The sequence below is a fragment of the Bos mutus genome, chromosome 14 (assembly GCF_027580195.1).
Source record: "Bos mutus isolate GX-2022 chromosome 14, NWIPB_WYAK_1.1, whole genome shotgun sequence".
In the NCBI taxonomy this organism is placed as follows: domain Eukaryota; kingdom Metazoa; phylum Chordata; class Mammalia; order Artiodactyla; family Bovidae; genus Bos; species Bos mutus.
In genome coordinates, this window is record NC_091630.1 from 66,558,211 (window position 1) to 66,578,429 (window position 20,219).

The 20,219-nt window shown below is 42.4% G+C and overlaps 2 protein-coding genes and 1 non-coding gene across 9 annotated transcripts in view; 1 reads left to right on the forward strand and 2 right to left on the reverse strand.

Annotated features, from left to right (window-relative positions):
* Window positions 1-12,514, reverse strand: part of TATDN1 (TatD DNase domain containing 1) — a 31,467-nt gene extending 18,953 nt beyond the window's left edge. Inside the window, exons 1-7 of one of the 5 annotated variants that reach the window (XM_070382463.1) lie at window positions 12,423-12,472; window positions 8,935-9,055; window positions 6,944-7,009; window positions 5,117-5,166; window positions 3,670-3,733; window positions 2,443-2,586; window positions 2,297-2,339 (exon numbers count right to left, since the gene is read on the reverse strand). In XM_070382463.1, coding sequence (XP_070238564.1) covers window positions 2,297-2,339; window positions 2,443-2,586; window positions 3,670-3,733; window positions 5,117-5,166; window positions 6,944-6,983 — 341 coding nt within the window. In that variant the 5' untranslated portion in view covers window positions 6,984-7,009; window positions 8,935-9,055; window positions 12,423-12,472. Of the gene's footprint in view, window positions 1-2,296; window positions 2,340-2,442; window positions 2,587-3,593; window positions 3,734-5,116; window positions 5,167-6,943; window positions 7,010-8,934; window positions 9,056-12,422 lie in introns of those variants that run through there. The other 4 variants (XM_070382465.1, XM_070382464.1, XM_070382462.1 and 1 more) reach the window with 4 other exon arrangements.
* On the reverse strand, window positions 5,239-6,937 carry LOC102287497 (mitochondrial import inner membrane translocase subunit Tim8 A). Its single transcript, XR_001351950.2, has one exon. It is a non-coding gene; the product is annotated as a mitochondrial import inner membrane translocase subunit Tim8 A (transcript).
* On the forward strand, window positions 12,430-19,731 carry NDUFB9 (NADH:ubiquinone oxidoreductase subunit B9). 3 transcript variants are annotated; one of them, XM_014483000.2, is made up of 5 exons: window positions 12,525-12,665; window positions 12,893-13,032; window positions 15,710-15,902; window positions 16,467-16,580; window positions 19,513-19,731. In XM_014483000.2, the coding sequence occupies exons 1-5, from the start codon at window positions 12,651-12,653 to the stop codon at window positions 19,642-19,644; spliced, it is 594 nt and encodes a 197-aa protein (XP_014338486.1). In that variant the 5' UTR covers window positions 12,525-12,650; the 3' UTR covers window positions 19,645-19,731. The 3 variants fall into 3 exon arrangements, with proteins under 3 accessions (XP_014338489.1, XP_005909968.1, XP_014338486.1); XM_014483003.2 differs by lacking the exon at window positions 12,893-13,032 and having other exon boundaries at window positions 12,430-12,550; XM_005909906.3 differs by lacking the exon at window positions 12,893-13,032 and having other exon boundaries at window positions 12,507-12,665.
* Window positions 19,732-20,219: the final 488 nt, after the last annotated feature.

Genomic DNA, 20,219 nt, shown 5'->3' on the forward strand with positions numbered 1-20,219 from the left:
GCCCATCTATTTAAAATTTCTACGGTACTTTAGTTTGTCCTTAGCTTCACCTGCTCTGGAAGAGGCCTCGGTCACATCCTGTCACCTCAGCAAAGCCATCTGACTGCCCCAGAAAGTGAGTCCTTCCCTCTGCTGTTCACATACTTTCTGATAGCTTTTCCAACCAATTTAATTATGTATGTCCTCTATTGTCTGTAGAGGCATAAGAACCAACTCTTTTTTAAAAATTTTATTTAATTGGAGGATAATTTACAATATTGTGATGGCTTTTGCCATATTTATTCTTCTTTGTATCAGACCGAGGAGACACTTGATAATCATTTACTTAACCAACGGAATTTAACTCTCTCTTACAGGACAGCACCTGGACAATTGGCATGTGTGCTGAAGCATAAACTATACGTTGTTGTTTAGTTGCTAAGTCCTGTCTGACTCTTTCTGACCCCATGGACTGTAGCCTGTCAGGCTCCTCTGTCCGTGGGATTTCCCAGACAAGAATACCGGAGAGGGTTGCCATTTCCTTCTGCAGGGGATCTTCCCAACACAGGGCAGCTCTCGAACCTGAGTCTCCTGCACTGGCGGGCGGGTTCTTTACCACTGACCCACCACAGGCGCCCATGAACTATGCACTGCTATACATATACTGTTTTTAAGTTCCAATCTCAAGATGATGGTGAAGTATCCGCAGAGCTGATACTATCAGTGTTTTCATGTAACACATGCAAAAATCAGGTTTAAAGCATTTCGACTGCATATCAGAATCAGTTTATGTCATCTGGATAAAGTCAAGGGCAAGAAATCTTGGGGGACTCTGCCACTGCCCTTGATGATCACACCACATGATCTGTTCACTTCCTGAGGCTCATCTCGACCAAAAACAGCCATGAAAGTGGAGGTATTATGACCTGCAGGCTTAACCTAAGAAACTATTACAGACAACTGCTCCTCTGTTTAAGTGTGAATGTGTGAACTTCTAAGGTTAAGTGAACTGACCTACATGGTATTCAGGAGAGGTACAGAGATTTAGTAATCCTACCAGTAATCAGTCAGTGTCCCTGAAAAAACACAGCAAATAACAAGCTACCAACTAAACAGCTCTGAAAGGCTCTATTACCATGGAGCCTGAAAGGAAAGGTCCATAGAACATCACCCCATCGTGTCACGTGGCTATGGTCCTTCAGGAATTCTGGACCCTGGAGTCCAGGGTACGACAGACTCGCTGTCAGTCTGCTCCTCACTGCAGGCACTTCACGTGGGCCAGACACACTGGGGCTGTCGTGTGCAGGCAGGGGAGCGCAAGAGGAAGCACACTTCTGGCAGGCATAATTTACAAAGCCCCTTCAGGCCACCAAGCACTGGCTTAATCCAAGATCATATGACAAAAATGGCTATTAAATATTATGAGCAAGCTAGACAGTATCTGAAGAGAGAATCTGATCCAGACTCCTCTGTCTTGTTTGAGAACCTAAGCAGGATGAAGGGCTGTTTATTCTTAAATGCTTGAGGAGCAGATATTACACCTTATTTATAGTTCTGTATGCTATGAGTTCCCAGCAGGTTCTGGCACATACCACTCCATAAATATTCACTGAATAGATGAATACCTAAATTAGCCTCCTCCAGAAGCTCATTCTGTTTTACCATCTGATAAAACACTGTACCTGAAACTCAACAAAATGCTTAGGTCCTAAATTAAGCCCATGACACAATTTTTCTTTTCAGCCTTCAACACAACCCAACAGTCTGGCGACAGGAACTCCAACTAACAGCTATAGGCAATGGTATTATAGGAGGTCTCTGAAGCTTGTGAGCTTGGCGTTTTCTCACAAGACACCACTCTCAACATGGCTCCTACAAAAGGATTCGCAACTTCCAATCACAATATCCAAAGCCCAACAAGAGTGAAATATGCTTTTGTAGCTTTGGTAATTGACCCTATACTCTTTTTTAAAAATATCTTTTAAGTCATATGCCCACAACTGAATTTATTTCACCGGAATTGTTCATGTATGAATGCTCTTATTATCAAACAAACAAAAATCAAAAGTCTAGCATGTAAAAATCATCCCTGTTTCTAATAAATTAGATGGTTAAACCAATAGGGAACCGCATTCTTCCACCCCTCACAAATTCCATACAAGCGTGCATGGAATCTGTTTCGCTTAACTTCTTATATACAAAAGGGGGAAAAAAAAACTCTGAGGCTTAACCTAACTACATTCTGAACTGATAAAAACTGTTTAAAAACCACCCTTAAGATTTTACAAAAATTTCTAAAGACAATAAATTTCCTTACTTGAGCTGAGTATCTTTGGAACAAAACTGTAGTCGGTCAAAATCTTTAAAAGATAAAAAAGAATCAAGAATTACTCATGACTTGTAAAGAACAAATCAGCTATTTTCCTAAACTGAGTCACGCGAACGGGATGAGTTGACACTGACCAAGTCCACATTCCCCTATGGCTACAACTTTCCCCTTGTTGCTTTCAGCAAGATTCAGCAACTCCATCAGGTAATGATCAGGGTCATTCTTTTCGAATTCATCACATCTTGTAGGATGACACCCAACGGTGCTGAAAAACATATCTAGCACAAAATAATGCTTAGGATTATTTTCAAAGTATTTTTTCCGTATTTATATTTAATATGAAAAAAGAATATCACATAATTTCAACTGGTCCATTTTTAACAATACCCATAAACTAGTCAAACTATCAGAAATGCACTAGATTAATCATAAGAATTTTTGGAATACTAATGCCAATTTTGGACATGAATATGAAAACTGCTTTAACATGCAGAGGAGTGGAAGAACCGAGAACTTTTAAAAGCCTATCTGTTTGGGGATAACAAGGAAGGAAGGTACTATGGAAGTAATATTATGTATGGAAGGTAATATTCTTATACACATCAAAAGCCTCTGGGAAGATGTTTTTAGGACTTTAATCACTAAAGTGTCAGTGAATCCTAAAGTATGCATTTTCAAAAGATTTTAATAAATAACAGCTTTTAATGAATAAATCAGTATTTTGAAAAATAACATGGAATGCCTAATTCTTTAGTGTCAAGCACATGAAGTATGCTCCTGGCCCCTCCCCAGCAAAAACAAACAACAAAAAGGTTAAGTAAATAAACACCAGATAAAGGAGGGTGTTTTATATAACTAGGGTTCTTGTAGGAATCAACTCCAAAACTTTATGTTCATATGCCTGTATTTATTTAGCCTATAAAGTGAGCATATGAAGGGTTATATACTAAATTATTACTTGCATTCCTGGGGTCTTACACGGTGTCTCTGATCTGAATGATAAATATTTTAATAAATGATCTTTTGTAGCTTAAGTTAAAGAGCAAATAAAAAGCAACTCATATCTTAAACATATTACAGTATACACACAAAAATTCTGTATCGGGAATATCTGAGGTTAAATTCTATGCCTAGTGAACTTAATTCTCATTAACTGAAATCTTAAAATAATCCTTATTAAATACAAGAGGGCTCATCTGATATGACAATGGGCACTTTGAATCTTTTCATCTTAATCAGTCTATCTTCCTGCTGTGTCTACAGTCATGATCTGCTGTATCTGTACCTGAGGCAGTTCTCAGAAAGACTTCTTCAAAATAACTTAATTCACATTGTGGGAGGTAAAAGTAATATGAGGATACCATTTGTTTGTGCCAAATGCAGTGCATCTTTACTGTCTTGTAGATTTCCACCTGTAATCATAAACTGAAACAGAAAGGAATAAAATAAGTCCACTTTAACAGAGTGTCAACAAGTTTCCCAAACATGCTTTCCTGCTTTTTTTCCCAAAATGCTTCTCTCTCTTCGACTGTCACACACCAACCTGCAGAACTCAACTGGTCACTTTTTAAAACTGAGGTTTATTTAACTTACAAGCAGTAGCTACTAAGTGCCCTGATATCACACTATGGAACTTAAATCTTCATATATATATGTCTCTGTGTGTGTATATATATGTATATATATAGTTTATTTACTCATTATTTTTATTTTTGGCTGGGCTGGTCTTCATAGCTGTGCGGGCTTTTTTCTAGTTGTGGTGAGCGGGGGCTGTGCTCTGGTTTTGGTGGCGGAGTTTCTCATTGTGGGGGAGTGTCTTGTTGCAGAGCCTGGGCTCTATCTAGGGTGTGTGGGCTCAGTAGTTGCGGCTCCCAGCTCTAAAGCACATGCTCATCCAGTGGTTTAGCTGCTTCACGGCATGTGGGATTTCCCAGATCAGGGATCGAACTTTTGTCTTCTGCACTGGCAGGTGGATTCTTTACCACTGAGCTACCAGGAAGCCTTATGGAACTCAAATCTTATTCCCTGTGCTCATGTGTGGGCTAGCTTGCTACTTTAAAAAATGCCAGTTAAAGAGAAATATCTATTCAAACAATTTGACACTGAGCTAAAATTCATTTGCTTAGAACTCTGTAAAAGTAGTAGGAATTCTCCTGATTATCAAATTATTACCACAAAAATTAAAGTGTTCTCACAGTTGCTTGAAATGTTGTACATAGTATAAAAGCTAAACACAGTGATTAGAGATATATCTTTTTGATGACTGCTTGCTGCTGCTGCTAAGTCGCTTCAGTCGTGTCCGACTCTATGCGACCCCATAGATGGCAGCCCACCAGGCTCCCCCGTCCCTGGGATTCTCCAGGCAAGAACACTGGAGTGGGTTGCCATTTCCTTCTCCAATGCATGAAAGTGAAAAGGGAAAGTGAAGTCGCTCTGTCATGTCTGGCTCCTAGCGACCCCATGGACTGTAGCCTGCTTACTTCTAACCAAAGCTAAATTATGTTATAAAATCTACTAATAGTTGCCCCTTAAGAAACCTAGTAATTCAGATGGATTTTAAAAAACTTCTTCAAGAAGACTTGGCCATTTACTAAATTTCTGATCACATGGAAGAACCACCCACAAGGTGTGTGTCACTTAAACTGATGAGAACATAAAATTTTGACATTTTATTTCATTAACTTGCTAATATAACAATACATATCACAAAATGCTAAGTGTGGCATTGGCTCTTTCTCATTGCAGTATTTTAACCAATATTTAGGTGTTTTTTTTTTTTAAATCATAATAACAAAAATGAAACATTACCTTTTTAACACCAATCTGAACAGCTCTCTCTATTACGTCCTGTAAGTCATCTGCAAGAGATGAAGCCCACATTAAAATCTGGTAAATAAAAACTCACTTACCTATAATTTAATTATCCTATATTGAATACATAGAAATCACAGTTACTAAATCCAAGTGAAATCAATACTATTTGATAAGTGCTTATCATATAATAAGACCTAGCAATACCTTAAGAAAAAAAAAAAGAAACCCATATAAGGCAAAATAGGTGAACTGTACTTCTGTTTTGTTGATCAAAAGGGCGAAAAGTCTGTTTGGGTTTACGGTTTGCTTTTTTTTATTTAGAAGCTTTTATTTCAATGATAGTAAATGGAAACTATACTGATTTATAATAGGCCTGCACCTCTACCTGATACTGCTGTTAGTTTCTAACTGGCCCAAATCTTAATTTTCTCATTTAGGCACATCTTTATAAACTTTTTTGGACCCTGATATTCAGGGTAAGTTAACTTCTTCCTTGGGGCAGTTTAGTATGAAAATTATGTTCATTGGCTAGCTTCCTTTAACTAAAGGCCTCTAGACTCTCAGGCAACCTGTCCTAGCTTGAGACCATACTTTATATAGATATTTAAGTGAATCACAGTATAAGGGAGGGAGGTAATCCAGCAAGTTGGAATGTACTGTATGAACATACCATACATTTCTGCCATCACACATAGTCAAACACTAGATAAGGAGGCCTACAGTTAAGTACCAAATTACTCTTCCCAGACTGCTGCCCTCAGACACAAAGATGTACACTGGTATCCCCAGAAATCTGAAATGAACCCACACAAAAAGCAAATTAACAGATTATTACCTATGTGGTCCCACTGTCAAATTATAAAGCAATTCCACTATTAAAATTATAGGAAGCAGTTAATGGGACTACGAGAAAAGCTTCGTCCCACATACAGTAATATTCATCTAGTTTTCCATTCATCTATCAGCTGTTTTCACAAGATTAGCATTAAAAAAACACAACCCCAAACACTTCTAATCCTCAAATCCCCGCCCACACCAAATACTGGTCTTTGTCCATTCTGAGAGGACAGGATGTCCCAAGAGTGACGGAGGTGGGAGCCAATTCCCCTACAGCCTTCTTCAACCACCCCATCAACTGCTCTTCATTTCTCGAACTACCTTTCTTTTCCAAAGAGGTAATGCTGAGGTCAGTCAGAAAGGCTTTCTGAGAAGCCTGCCCTGGATTTCTGCGTCTGCTCCAGTCGTTTCACGATGAACCGGCTTGTATCAATGAAGCGCTCAACGCAGTTCACGAGACAGGCCTCAGCCCGGCTGTCCAACCTTGGTCCAGGCTTGTCCACGCACTTCTCCCAGCAAAGTTCCGTCATCTGGTGCACCAGCTGCTGGAAGCGCTGCTTCTGGGTCTCCACCTCGATGAAATGCCGCAGCTGCGGGTCGACTGCGCCCATACCCAACGCGGAGGAGGACGACGACGAGGGATCCATCCCAGCGCCGCCCCGCGGCCGGAGACAGACGCCGCGCCAACTCACGTGCCTCCGCGGCGGAACCGGAAGCACTATGGCTTGCCTTTTATGCATATGGTTATCTCAATTTCTATGTTCAAAGTTTTATACTTTATAACATTTTGTGACAATAGCTAGTTTACACATGTTCATGATCGTGGTTTACCAATGTAGCTGATATGGGTTTCACTTCGTTTACAGTTTTATCCAAGACGCACAATAAATCCTTTAATATTTCAATTTTAAGGGTGGGTTAAGCTTTTTATGCTCTTGAGTCAGAAAATGTCTTCATAAATAGCTTAACAAAAGAAAAGTTTACCTTGATGCTTTTGAACCCCCCTATAAATTCCTCTGAACATAGGATCTGTCAAGTTGATACCAATATCTGTGGAAAGCAAAAACAAAACAAAACATATAATCATGGAGGGCCTCTATTTGAAATTTTTACTTTAAATAAAAGGTCCAGTTACTAACTTTTTCATTCACACAAAATCTAAGTGCCTATTGCTTGTCAGTCACTGTGCTAGACACTTGGGATACCAAGATGAAAGCCAGTAGTCCTGCTCTCAAGAAACTCACTGCAGAACTGGGAAGGCATACCCCTTAATAGCCAATTAAGACATTACAATTAGGGGACTTCCCTGGTGGTCCAGTAGTCAAGAATCTGCCTTGCAATGCAAGAGATGCAAGTTCGATCCCTGGTTGGGGAACTAAGATCCCACATGCCATGAAGCAACTAAGCCCACCAGCCACAACTAGAGAGTCCAGAGATTCAGGGTGCCACAACTACGATCTGACACAGGATCTTAAATATTGAAATAAACAAGTTGGTTTTTTTTAAAATAAATCACAAGAAGATACTAGCACTGTGGGACACACAAGAGGACCACCCAACTTAGTCTGCTAGTTAGTCCAGAAGAAGCTTCCAGAAAGAAGGACTTCTTGAACTGAATCTTCAAGGATGAGTTGGGGAGTTACCCAGCAGAAGACAGGAAACTCCAGATAAGAGGAAGCAGCAGAAACAAAGCATCTGGGGTCTGAAATAGCACAGTGATAGTGAAGAGATGGGAGTGACCAGAAAAGGGCAGACTCAACCATGTTACAGATACTTGTCTTTAAAACACCAGATGCACCAAGAAGCGCTGATGGCTTCCAAGACTGGAATTCTGGACCTCTCGTTCTGGTGTCTTTGTAGAAGGTGGGATCTGAATGGGGCAAATGGAGTCAGGATAGTTCATCTGGAAACAGTCAAGAGTTCCTACTTGCAATGAAGAGAACCTGAATTAGGGTTATACAAGTAGAGATGCAGAGAGGGCAATAAATTATTGTCTTTATTCACCAAATAGTTATGAATACCAATACTATGCCAAATATTATGTAAAGAGTTAGGGGGTACAGAAATGAACAAGACCTGTCACTTGGTCCCAGCCTTCTAGGAATTTACAGTCTATATAGGAACTGCAAATAACATTTGTGATATAAAATAAAGTGGTTTGACAGAAAACAAAATTATGTAATACAATTATCCTTCAATTAAAAAAAAAAATAAGCTGGACTGTAAGCAACATGAGGCAAGACGTGTTTATCTTCTTCAATGCTCTATCCCTAGAACCTAGCATAACGGTTGGTATATAGTAGGAGCTTTATATACTTTTAAGCCTATAAATAATCACTTTACAGCTTTGTGCTTCAGAGCGCCAAGAAGGAGCATAGTTTTGGCAAGAATGATGAAAAGGCTCCACAGAAGATCGAGATCTTGTAGAAAGCTAAAGCTTAAACGCTGACAGACAGAAAGGGCATCCTGCATACAGGGGTGTGTAGAAGTCTGGAAGAGATTCACTGTGCTGTAGAGGTTCACAGTGGAGAGTGATTTTACAGTCCCTCTCTTCTTTTAACCTCTCCCCTCCCTGCCAACCCCTGCCCCCAACATCCAGCAATGTCTGTATTCATTTCTAGTCGTCACACTGAGGGGAGCGCTCCTGACAGTTCCTAAGAGCCCCAGCTGGTTGACCCCCCAGGATCAACCTGAGGTTGAGGTAATTGTTATTAATTACTGCCAGCTGCTCTCTCACTGGTTCATCTGATGGGAGTGAGCACAGAGGCTACTAGATGGGCATCTTCTAAACCTCTGCTTTTCAAACGAGGGGTATTCCAGAGTATGTAACACCCTGAGATTTCCTGGAGTATCCATTTTACTTTGGAAAATCTTGGGGATAACATAGCCTTTAATTTTAAAAGGGCACTATATTATTTCAAAGTTAAACACAAGACATCCAGAGAAGTTCTGTAAATGCATCAAGATTTACATACCACTGCCGCCACCCCTATCACCCGGAGGTATATCCTTCACTCTGGGTCCTTAAGTGACCTTTGGTGGGTGAGTTTTAGAGCAGGAGGGCTTCCCTGGTGGCTCAGCTGGTAAAGAATCCACCTGCAATGTGTAAGACCTGGATTCAATCCCTGGGTTGGGAAGATCCCTCGGAGAAAGGAATGGCTACCCACTCCAGTATTCTGGCGTGGAGAATTCCATGTACAGAGGAGCCTGGTAGGCTACAGTCCATGGGATTGCAAAGAATCAGACTGAGTGACTTTACTTTTTAGAGCAGAAACTCAGCATCATTGAAAAGGGAGCTTCCACTCCATTCCAAATTTTACCACTTTGCAATGATTAAGCATAGATTCTTATTGCTATTCAGATTGAGAAGACGGTCACTTGTGGTATGATATGCAGACAATGTCACAGAAATTAGTCTCAAGTATAACCTAAGACACAATGTTGAAGTGTCTCCTAGGAGGGAGCAGTATTTCCCATAAAACACAAATACTTCTGCTTCCTTCCCTCCTTCCCCAGATTAGAAACACAGGCAGCCATTGGTTGTGCAATTTGAAAAGGGGGTAATGTAGGATTACAACCTGGGGATAGTTAGCTGTCCTAAATAAAAATCTAAGGTTGCTTTTATAACACTGGTTTAATTTTTCTATTATTAAAAAAAAAAAAAAAAAAGTTGGCCATGCCGTTTGGCTTATGGGATCTCAGTTGCCCAACCAGGGACTGAACCTCAGCCATGGCAGTGAAAGCGCTGAATTCCACCCACCAGACCACCAGGGAACTTCCTCCACGGGTGTAATGTTTCATGCAACTGCTACATGTAGAGCTTGTTCATGGAACAACTGTCCCTGGGTCTAACAGGTTGTTTTCCAAAGTATTGCTCATGAATACTACAGGCAGAAATTTGTGTAGTGGGTCATAGGCAGAACTTTTTAAACGGCATGGAATAAACTCACATAACAAAGACAGAATGCATAGTATGATCCCATTTTTGTTATAAAAAGACACATCTGATATGTTTGCCTATTTTTATGTCTCTGTATAAATTTAAAAATTATGGAAGGATATAAACTTTAAACATTGTTTACCCCTGGAGAGTGGAAATGAAGAGCATACAGAAAGAAATATGTTTCAATTAAACCCACCTTCTGTAAGAAGTCTTTTCTAGCTTATCTGGTTGAGATTCCTTTATCAATTTTCTTACCACCTATACTAAAATTACACATCTTTTACCCACTCATTCATACTTCCACTGAACAGTCACTGTACTAAATAAGCCCCTGGGAAACAAAGACAAATACCACAAATACCACCAAGTATCTGCCTTAAAAGAGTGTAGACTAATGGGAAAGGCAGATATATAAGTATTTTAATTATAAAATAATGTGGTAAAGTAAAGGGTAGGTAAAAATCAACCAGGCAAGAGGATGTCAGAGACAGAAGGGACATTATGGTCCCAAACTGCCACTCTAAAACCTTTTCAGAAGGAAGAAACAGCACCTCCAAGTGTTTACAGAGCATAAAAAGGATGCGGTTGGAAAAGCGGGCAGGCCCAGACCACAGAAAGGCTTTGTATGCTATTCTGTGTGCTAGGTCGCTTCGGCTGTGTCTGACCCTTTGTGACGCCACGGAGTGTAGCCCATCAAGCTCCTCTGTCCGTGGAATTCTCCACGCTAGAATATACTGGAGTGGGCTGCCATTTCCTTCTGCAATGCTATGTTAAGGCACTTCAACTATGCTGAGGACAGTAACTAAAAGATCTGAAGCAGAAGAAACATGTAGCTGACTTTTTCTACAGACCACTCTGGAGGCTAGAGAAAGGATTAAAGAGACATAACTCGAGGCAAGGATTAAGTTTTTATTACAAATGCAGAACTTTTAAAAAGTGTGTTTCCTTTTCTTTGTGGAGGGTTTCGTGGCTCTCACCCCATCTACCCCATCAATTATATCACAGATTGTAATAAAGAGGCTGAGAGACACTGCACCTGCAAAGTGTCTCCAACTTCTGAGGACCTACCTGTCCCCCACCCCAGGCTCTCCCACAGTATTTTAAGAAACCTCTTTCGTGGCACTTTAAGGTGCCACTTAAACACTCTCCGCTGCATTCGCTTTGACTGTACATACCTCTCCAGCCTGAAAACTAACTGTACCACTAGATTCTTTATAATTCCACATACTTAGCACAATATCTTTGTAAAAAAAATGCTGCCCAAAACAACTCTTAGATCTAAGTTTATAATCCTAACCTCTTTGAATGCAAGACATTTCCAACTGACCAGTAACTGTCTCCACCTGATGTCCTGTAAGATTCTCACATTTACCTAATACAAATGGATTTCCTTACGTCTCCCACCCACTTCAGGCTTCCATTTCATATTGAGGTATTTATCCCAACCCTGAATCATGTTTACTCTCCCTTACTTGTAAACTCTCAGCCACTAAACGCTGCATCTGTACCTCTTCCCCATTTCTCTCTCCCTTTTCCAATGCCCTTGCTCAAGTTCCGATATGCTTCCCTGCCTCTCCCTGTGAGCTACCAAACCTACACAACAGCTGTCATTTTCCCACTTCAAGTGGCTAGAAAGTTCACAAAGAAGGCACATGCCCTGCTTTACCCATTGCTGTATCCCACAGCCCAAGGCTCCCAATGTGAAACTGGCATCCAATGATTTGCTTAAGGAATGCTCCTTGTCAAAAGCCTCCAGTGAACCTCCACTCTATACACAGTAAAATTAAACTCAGCAACACATTCAATTCCCAAGTCAGCTTTCCAATCCTAGCTCACAATATCCGTGCCCTCCCCTCGCCCCCGCCCCCGACCTTTCCTGAGTGCGTGGTACTAAATACGCGTACTCCTTTAGTTCCTGTCGAATTCTTCCTCTCTTGTTCTACCGATGCTGAAAGGTTAGTGTACTTGCCAAGTACACAACTTGTTTCTCTTCCCATTGTCTTCCAGTTTCCCCACCAGATGGTGATGCCAGCAGATTAAGGACAGATCTGTGTTCCTAGGACGATGCCTGGCCCACCAGAGGCGCTCAGTAAATGTTATATGAACTATGATACGAATACAGTGAGTGAACACGTCCCTCGAAGCCATACCCGTCCTCCTCTCCGCCAAACAAGCGGGAAGGGGTGGAAGGTGCACGTAGGCTAGAAGCGAATACAAAGTCTGGCTTTGAGTTTTTTAGTGGTTGTTCTTTTTTTCTTTTTATTGAATACAACAACATATTGGAAAGAGCACAAGTCATAACTGCGAAGTTCGTCAATTTTCACAAATAAGTACACCGGTGAAGCCAGCACCCAGACTGAGCACCAGAACATTACCAGCACCCAGAGGCCTCCCCGCGCCCTCTTGCGCGGAGTGCACGTTCAACCCGGCAAAGAGCTGGAGAGCTCACGTCCTGGGCCCTCTAGCAGCGGTGCGCGATGCCCGGGAATCGAAATACCCCAAATCCTGGCAAACTCTTACCCACGAATTTGAAACGACTCATGACTGCAGCCCCAGGTTCTCCTCGGCGGAAGCGGAAAAGGCCCTCTACCGCCCCGCCCCCTCGCCGCTGACATCCGGTTTCCCGGGAGCCCCCAGGGCCGCTGAAGGTGAGCCGGCCATCATGGCATTTTTGTCGTCGGGGGCCTATCTGACCCACCAGCAGAAGGTGCTGCGGCTTTATAAGCGGGCGCTGCGACACCTGGAATCATGGTGCATCCACAGGTGGGAGATGGGGACCCAGAGTGCGGGGAGGTGACCCCGGGGGCTCCCACAGAGGCCGAGAGGCCCTGGTACCGGGCGGCTCAAGGACTTCGGGGACGGGGTGGGAACGCAGCTCCTCGCCCCCAAAGCCCGCCTCTAGACCCGGGTTCGAATGCGGAATTCATCGCCCACATCTGGGAGACCTTGAAGACTTGTTTATCTGGCTCGGGCCTCGGTTTTCTAATCAGGAAAACGGACGCGGTACCCACGCAGAGGGTTGCATAACAAGAGAAAGAAAGTACCACAGATGGACTGTGTTGTGCCTCCAGCGCTCACTCAATAATAGCTTCCTTCGTGACCGCGTTCCTAATATTGGCAGTCATAACAAGTGCGTTCTTTTCTTTAGTTCTCGCATCTCTGGGAGTTAGGGATGATTTAGCCTTATTTTATAGATGAGAAAAGGCAAGAGAATAACTTGCTCAAGGCCCTACAGCTGGTAAGTGGCCTAGCCAGGATTAAAACTCAGGTGTCTTAACTCTAAAGCATCATCACCCCCACCCCACCCCCATCAGCTTTCCTCTTTATAGCTTCATCCCACATAATTCTTTATCTCCCACATAATTTTTTTCTTTTCCTCTCTTGTCCATCTGGAACTAGTCTTAGAACACAATTTTAGAACCCAATCTTAAAACATGGATTTTTGTGATCTAAGTGCAGTGCCTGCTGGAGTAACAACCCAAGATGTATGAATGCAAGGGCTCTACTCCCTTAGCAGAATCCTAAGTCTAAGGAGAAGGGCTTCTGAGGAAAACTTCTAAGCTATAGGAAACTGAGTATGTCTGGAAAAGCTGTGAAGGGCATCCTTGAAGCCCAGATTTTATATATTTGGGATGATTGTAAGTCATCGGCTTACTTCTCTTTGCTAGGCAGCAGGATGGCCCGGTTCAAGGCTGTAGGGTTCGTTACTTTCCTGATTCTTTTTATTCATGTCAGAATTTGCCGTTCAGGTTCTATGCTGGCTGATGAATAAATAAATATTAACAAGGATTTTTTTCTCAGCTGTTGCAGTTTATGGATTAATGGGAAAGAAGGACATGTAAACAGCATAGAGAATTATCAGTTTTATAAGATGAAGGAAGTCAAGCCATCAAGAATTTAGGCAGTGCTGAACTACATCTGGGAATATTAATATTAGCTTTGGAGGAAAGGGTAAATGTAGTTACCATGATAACACTAACTCAGCGTTCCTTTAAATCTCCTAACGTCTCTTCTCTGTACTTTCCTGATTTTTTTTTTTATTCCATTTGCCCTCACAGTGCTATTTGTTCTGCATGGGTCCATCCTAGACGCTTGATTATTGCTGTATATACACTGTGCAGCCTCATCTATTGTTGGGACTTGTCTCTGGAGCTGTATTTCCAGCTATTTGTTAGATTACCTACAGTGCTCTGAAGCTGAACTTACTTTTATTTTCACTACCTCATTTTGACTCTTCCCAAATTCCCTGTCTCAGCTAATGGCATTACTAGTAATATAGTCACTCAACTTTAAGTCTTAGTATTATTTTCGGGTGCTCAAAACTTACCCCTCTGCCAGAGTCATACACATACATACTTATATGCCGTGTACAACTGGACCTTGATTTTTGTAAGTTCTCGTCCCACTGTAATAATATTAGTAGTTGACATTGAGCACTGAGGATGTACCCAGCACTGTGTGAAGTGTGTTTATATGTTTTAGCTTATCACATCTTTAAGGACAGCCTGAAGATATAGATAATGTTATTAACACTTTAATGGAGGAGGAACCCATGGCCTAAAGACTTTAAGTAATTTACCCTAGGTCACACAGCTAGTAACTGCAGAGCTAAGATTCAGTCTTAAGCAATCTGACTCCATAGCCTGCTCTCATAAATTTGTAGTCTAAATGTTTCTCTCCTGTCACCATCCGTCACTGTGGCTTGCTTCAGACCCTTATTATCTGTGGCCTGTATTATCAAAGCCCTGTTATTACTCAGCCATAAAAAAGACTGAAATAATGCTATTTGTAGCAACATGGATGACCCTAGAGATGATTATACTAAGTGAAGTAAGTCAAAAAGACAAGACTAATATGATATCACTTATATTTGGAATCTAAAATATACAAATGAATTTAATTACAAAACAGACAAAACAAATTTATGGTTACCAAAGGGGAAGTTGGGGTGGAGGTATAAATTAGGAGTTTGAGATTAGCAGATACAGACTATTGTCTATAACAAGGATCTACTGTATGGCACAGGGAATTATATTCAGTATCTTATAATAAGCTATAATGGAAGAGAATATGAAAAAGTATATGTATGAATATGAAGAGTATGTATAACTGATTCATTTTGCTGTACACCAGAAACTAATGCAACATTGTAAATCAGCTGTTGTTTTACAAATTAATTTAAAAAATTTTAAGCCCCATAAATGATCTCTGTATCTATAGCAGCCCACTCAAGTATCCTTGCCTGGAAAATCTCATGGACAGAGGAGCCTGGTGGGCTAGTCAATGGGGTTGCAAAGAGTCAGACACGACTGAGGAACAGTTTCACTAACACTTTCTAGAACCTGACCAGAACTTGCCTAAGGTCATGCAGCTAGTGTCAAATTCAGAATTTGAACCCAGGTGTGTTTTGAGCCACACTGTTGCCACCATGTTAATATCTGCCTTCCACATCTCTGTGTCCAGAGTTTAGATCAGTGTCTAGCACAAGGTAGGAGGAAGTTCAGTAAGTTGTCATTCAATGAATTGAATGATCCTCCTATAGAGGAGATGGGGAAAGAGGTTAGGCTGTGTTTATTAATAGGCTGTGTTTATTACTACAATAGTTTTTTGCTGCTGGTGTTTGGGGGGGGACTGCCAAGAAAGCTGTCGTAATGATGCGGCCGCTCCATTGACAGGGTCCAGGGAGGGGTGGGAAGTTGCACTACTCACCTGGGAGGCATTAGTGGAAGTACCGCCTCTTGTCAGATAGTTCTACTGCCCGATTGAGTAGATTATATTTCTAATCTCCAAAACCATTTTGGTTTAAGGGATAAATACCGGTACTTTGCTTGCTTGTTGAGAGCCCGGTTTGATGAACATAAGAATGAAAAGGACATGGTGAAGGCCACCCAGCTGCTGAGGGAGGCAGAGGAAGAATTCTGGCATGGTCAGCACCCCCAGCCGTACATCTTCCCTGAGTCTCCAGGGGGCACCTCCTATGAGAGATACGAGTGTTACAAGGTAGGTGAGGACCACAGGTGTGTTGAATTTCAAACCTCAGCCCCGGAAACCACTCGCCTTTTTAAGAGCAGCTAGATTTCTTTTCTGACAGTTACACATTTTTTTCAGTGTTAAGTTTTCTCTCTCCCAGATGCCATCAAGACTTTTCTTTCCAAACTCAGAGCCAGGGTCTTGCAGTAAACTCTTTGACAAAGGAAAGTCTTTAAGGAATGGGTAAATAACTCATTTTTGGATCTGGAAGTTAAGCAGTTTCAATTGATGCTTCGTATTCTAAGTGGTATTTCCAAATAACGTAAAGCCACATTGGATGTTTAGAGAGCTCAGGTAGGGGAGGGACGATCCCAGTTCTCTTTGGACTGATCTTGCTGTTTTTCAGCCCTAGGTGGTTTCAGTCTAAGGTGTTCTCCTTTATTTTGGTCCTCTGCTGTATGGCTTAGTGTCAGAAGCAAGTCTGGTACTTAGAATTGTTATAAAAATGCATTGATTTTTATCTCCTGAGAAGGCCCTCCCTGTGACATGTAAATGTGTTCTGTGGAGTGATGCTGCGATTTCCCCTCCTGACAGGTTCCCGAGTGGTGCTTAGATGACTGGCATCCTTCGGAGAAGGCGATGTATCCTGACTACTTTGCTAAGAGAGAGCAATGGAAGAAACTGCGGAGGGAGAGCTGGGAGCGGGAGGTGAGCCTTGCCTGTACTTTCTCTTTCAGCTTGTGTTCAATACAACATTTACAGCCACCTTAGAAGTAGGTTAAACGTGTTTCCTGGCTTTTCTGTTCTTTAATTTTGCTTCTCCTCCTTCCCCTCCATAATCCTTTGCTTGACTTTCCTCTACTCTATAATCTTTTAATCTTCTCCACCAGCGCCCTGGGTATTTTTCCACTCATGATGACTGATATATATATGTATTTAAAACTTACTCATTTTTTGGCTGTGCTGGGTCTTCATTGCTATGAGGACTTTTCTCTAGTTGCGGCAAGCAGGGGATACTCTCTAGTTGCCACTTGCAGACTTCTCATTGCGGTGGCTTTTGTTGTTGTTGAGCGTGGACTCAAGGGCATGTCGGCTTCAGTAGCTGCAGCTCCCAGGCTCTAGAGCACAGCCTCGATACTTGCGATACACGGGCTTAGTTGCTCTGTAGCCTGTGAAATCTCCCTGGATCAGGGACTGAACCTATATCTGGTGCATTGGCAGGTGAATTCTTCACCACTGAGCCACTAGGGAAGCCCTGATTTTTATTTTAAAAAATTCAGTCTTGCTGTAGTGTGAAAAATAAATTGGAGAGGGCATGTGGAGAAGGGAAGAGACCGGTCTGGGTTATTGCAGTAGTTTTGTCCAGAGATTACACAGCTGGCACTAGGATGGGTACGGTGGGTGTGGAAGGAAGCAGCTCCAGGATATTGTTTGCAGGGATGTGATGAGGGATTGGATTGGGGTGGGGGGACTGTGTAGAGTGAAGGACAGGGGAGAATCAAGAATGATTTCCAGGTTTTAAGCTTCAGCATGTGGAGTTGCGTGGTGGTGTTTATTGAGATAGGGAAGAGAAGAGAAAACAGATGTCAGAGGACAATCAGGTGTTCAGTTTTAAATGTTTAAAAATGTTAAAGTTGAGAATGCTGTGAGACATCTGGTGCAGGTGTCAGAGGGTGACTTTGGATGTGCAGATTTGGAACTCAGAGGAGAGATTTGGGCTCAGAACAGAAATGGGGGCGTTATCAATTGTTTTAAAAGCCACAGCAGGGGGGGTGGGGGGCCTCTTCCCAGTTCCCTCTCCACAGCAGAGGAAGTGGATTAAGTGGAGGCTGGCGGAGAGCCACAGAAAGGTTTGAGATCCTTAGATCCAAGAGAAAGTGTTTCAGGAATAGTGGCCAGGGCCAGTCATCTTTGACGTGGACTAGAGTCCTGGAAATAATGTCAAAAGGTGTTAGTTACAGAAAAGGCATTAGTGGCCCTGACTTGAGCTTACCTGTCACACAAAGATTGATTGGAACCTGAGGAGAAAACGGGAGGGAGAGATGGCTCTTGAACATTTGCTGAGGAGAATGAAGAAATGGGGCAGTAACTGGAGACCGAGAGATTACTTTCTTTTAAAATAATAATGCATATGTGCTGGTGAGATTTGGGGTGAGGGAGAGTCTGGTAATGCCGGATTGAGATGGAACAGGTACAGAAGGAAAATTTTTAAGGATTCCGAGCCTGTGTGGGGGCCTTTGAAAGGAGAAGGGATTCTTCCTCCATTCTTATTGGACAGAAGCTGTAGGTAAATACTTTTGGGTTAGAAGTTTTGATAATGGGGAAATGACAGACTTTCATGTGCTGGCTTCTCTTTTTTAAGTGAAATAAGGAAAAGCCAGGGAGTGGGCAAAGCATGTTTGCAGAACATGGAAAGGGTGTGATAATTGTGGGCCAGAGATGAGCTGGCTGGAGAGGAGCAGGAAGATTGCCATGGGTTGCTGAAGGCCCGTGTGAGCCTGGGAATAGATGCGTTGTGACTCCAGTTTGTTGCAGATTTTTTTTTTCTCTTTAGCAATACTAAGCTGTACGGGTGCAGGCCTGCAGGTAGACGGTGTGGCTATTCTCTGTCAAGAGCGACAAGGAATTGAAGTTTACTCCATAGGGAGTGATTTTCGTGATGGAGTCTAGTCTAGCTGGATCAAGTAGGGAGGTACACAGGAGACTCATGCAGAGAAGGGCAAGTCATGTGGGAGAACGTGTGAACTGGTAGCCTCTATGAGTTCAAGAAGGCCCCTTATTTTCAAGGGGCCTTTAAGTAAATGAGCTGGAAGAGGCCACTGGTTACTGGGATATTGGGTTACTTGAAATCATGATTTTGTGATCAAGGAGGGCAGTGTTTTCCAAGAAGTATGTGAGCATTTGGCAACTTGAGGTGTGTTTGTTCATGGAGAGCAGCAGATTCGCTCTGCAGTTGACCGCTTTGGTAACCTCTCCCCAAAACCTTCCTCCTTTACTTATTCCATCGACATTATTAAACAGCACATGTCCTGTAGCCCAGGTTTGCCACAACCCAGAATTGGTTTTCTGTAGGGAGGTTCAAAAAATCATGGCTCTGGAATGTGGGTGCCTTGGGTCCCCTCCTCTGTTAGGACAGTGGTGGTCTCGGAGCTTCGCTGGAACAAGGGGTAGCTGGGCAGCAGAGGGCAGGACTGAACACGTTTGTACCTGATTGCTATTTGGAGGGCTTTTAAATTAACATCCCTAGTGTATTCAAATGGAGGTTTCTTAACAGTGCTTTTGGAGACCACTTTGCAGAGATAGGAGAACATGGAGGGTGGTCAGGTGAAGGGGCCATAACAAGGGGAACTTGGAGTAGTAATTGTCAGGGTTTCGCTTAATGAGTAGGCAGTAGGGTAGGAGGTTTTGTTCTCAGCTTTGCTGTTTTAAGAATGGGAAGACCTTGAAGGAGAACAGCTTTTGTATCCGAGTTAAAATATGGGCATAAAAATAATGCAGTTCTGTATAAACAACCCTTTTCTATAGTGAGGATCAGAGTGTCACGTGACACAGTAGAAACACCACTGACACCGCTCCACAGCAGAGGTTGGACCATCAGTTCGACTCCTTTTCTAATTGTTCTTCCTTACCCCTCTTCTAGGTGAAGCAGCTGCAGGAGGAAACCCCAGTTGGTGGTCCCCGAACTGAAGCTTTGCCCCCAGCCCGAAAGCAAGGTGACTTGCCCCCTCTGTGGTGGCATATCGTGACCAGACCCCGGGAGCGGCCCATGTAGAGAGAGGAAGATGCCTCACAGTCACACTCGCAAGTGAGATGAGTTAACGGGACACACACTTGCCCTAATAAAATAACTCCACCTGTATGACTGATGTGTTCTTCAGAGCAGTGACATGCCAGGCGACTGGGCCGCTGTCCTTTTCTTAGCGGTTACACATATAAAGAAAAGTATGTGAAATGTCGTCGGTCAGATGTGTTCTGTTCTTCCCCATTAAGTCATATTGATAAATATGCTATCAAGGGAAAACTACACAGCAGAACCGGATACAAGATTTACTTGAATAAACTTGAGTTGAAGGCTTCACTCAGCTGTAATGAGTGGAAGGCATAAGAGGCTAAGAGAAAGCACACCAGTAGTGAGGGTGTAAGATAACTTTTCTGTCCTAGATTCCACTCATGGAATTTTAGCTTTGATTAAGGGACCACTCTTAAGAAGCACACATTCAGCAAATAAGCATGCAGTTTATGGGGTTCTCAGGATTGGAGTTTGGTGTCTGGGGTTAAAGTGTTTGATCTGAACGGCACTTTTGTGACAGTCATTTCAAAGGCAGTTTCCCAGCTTTGCTTCCTCTA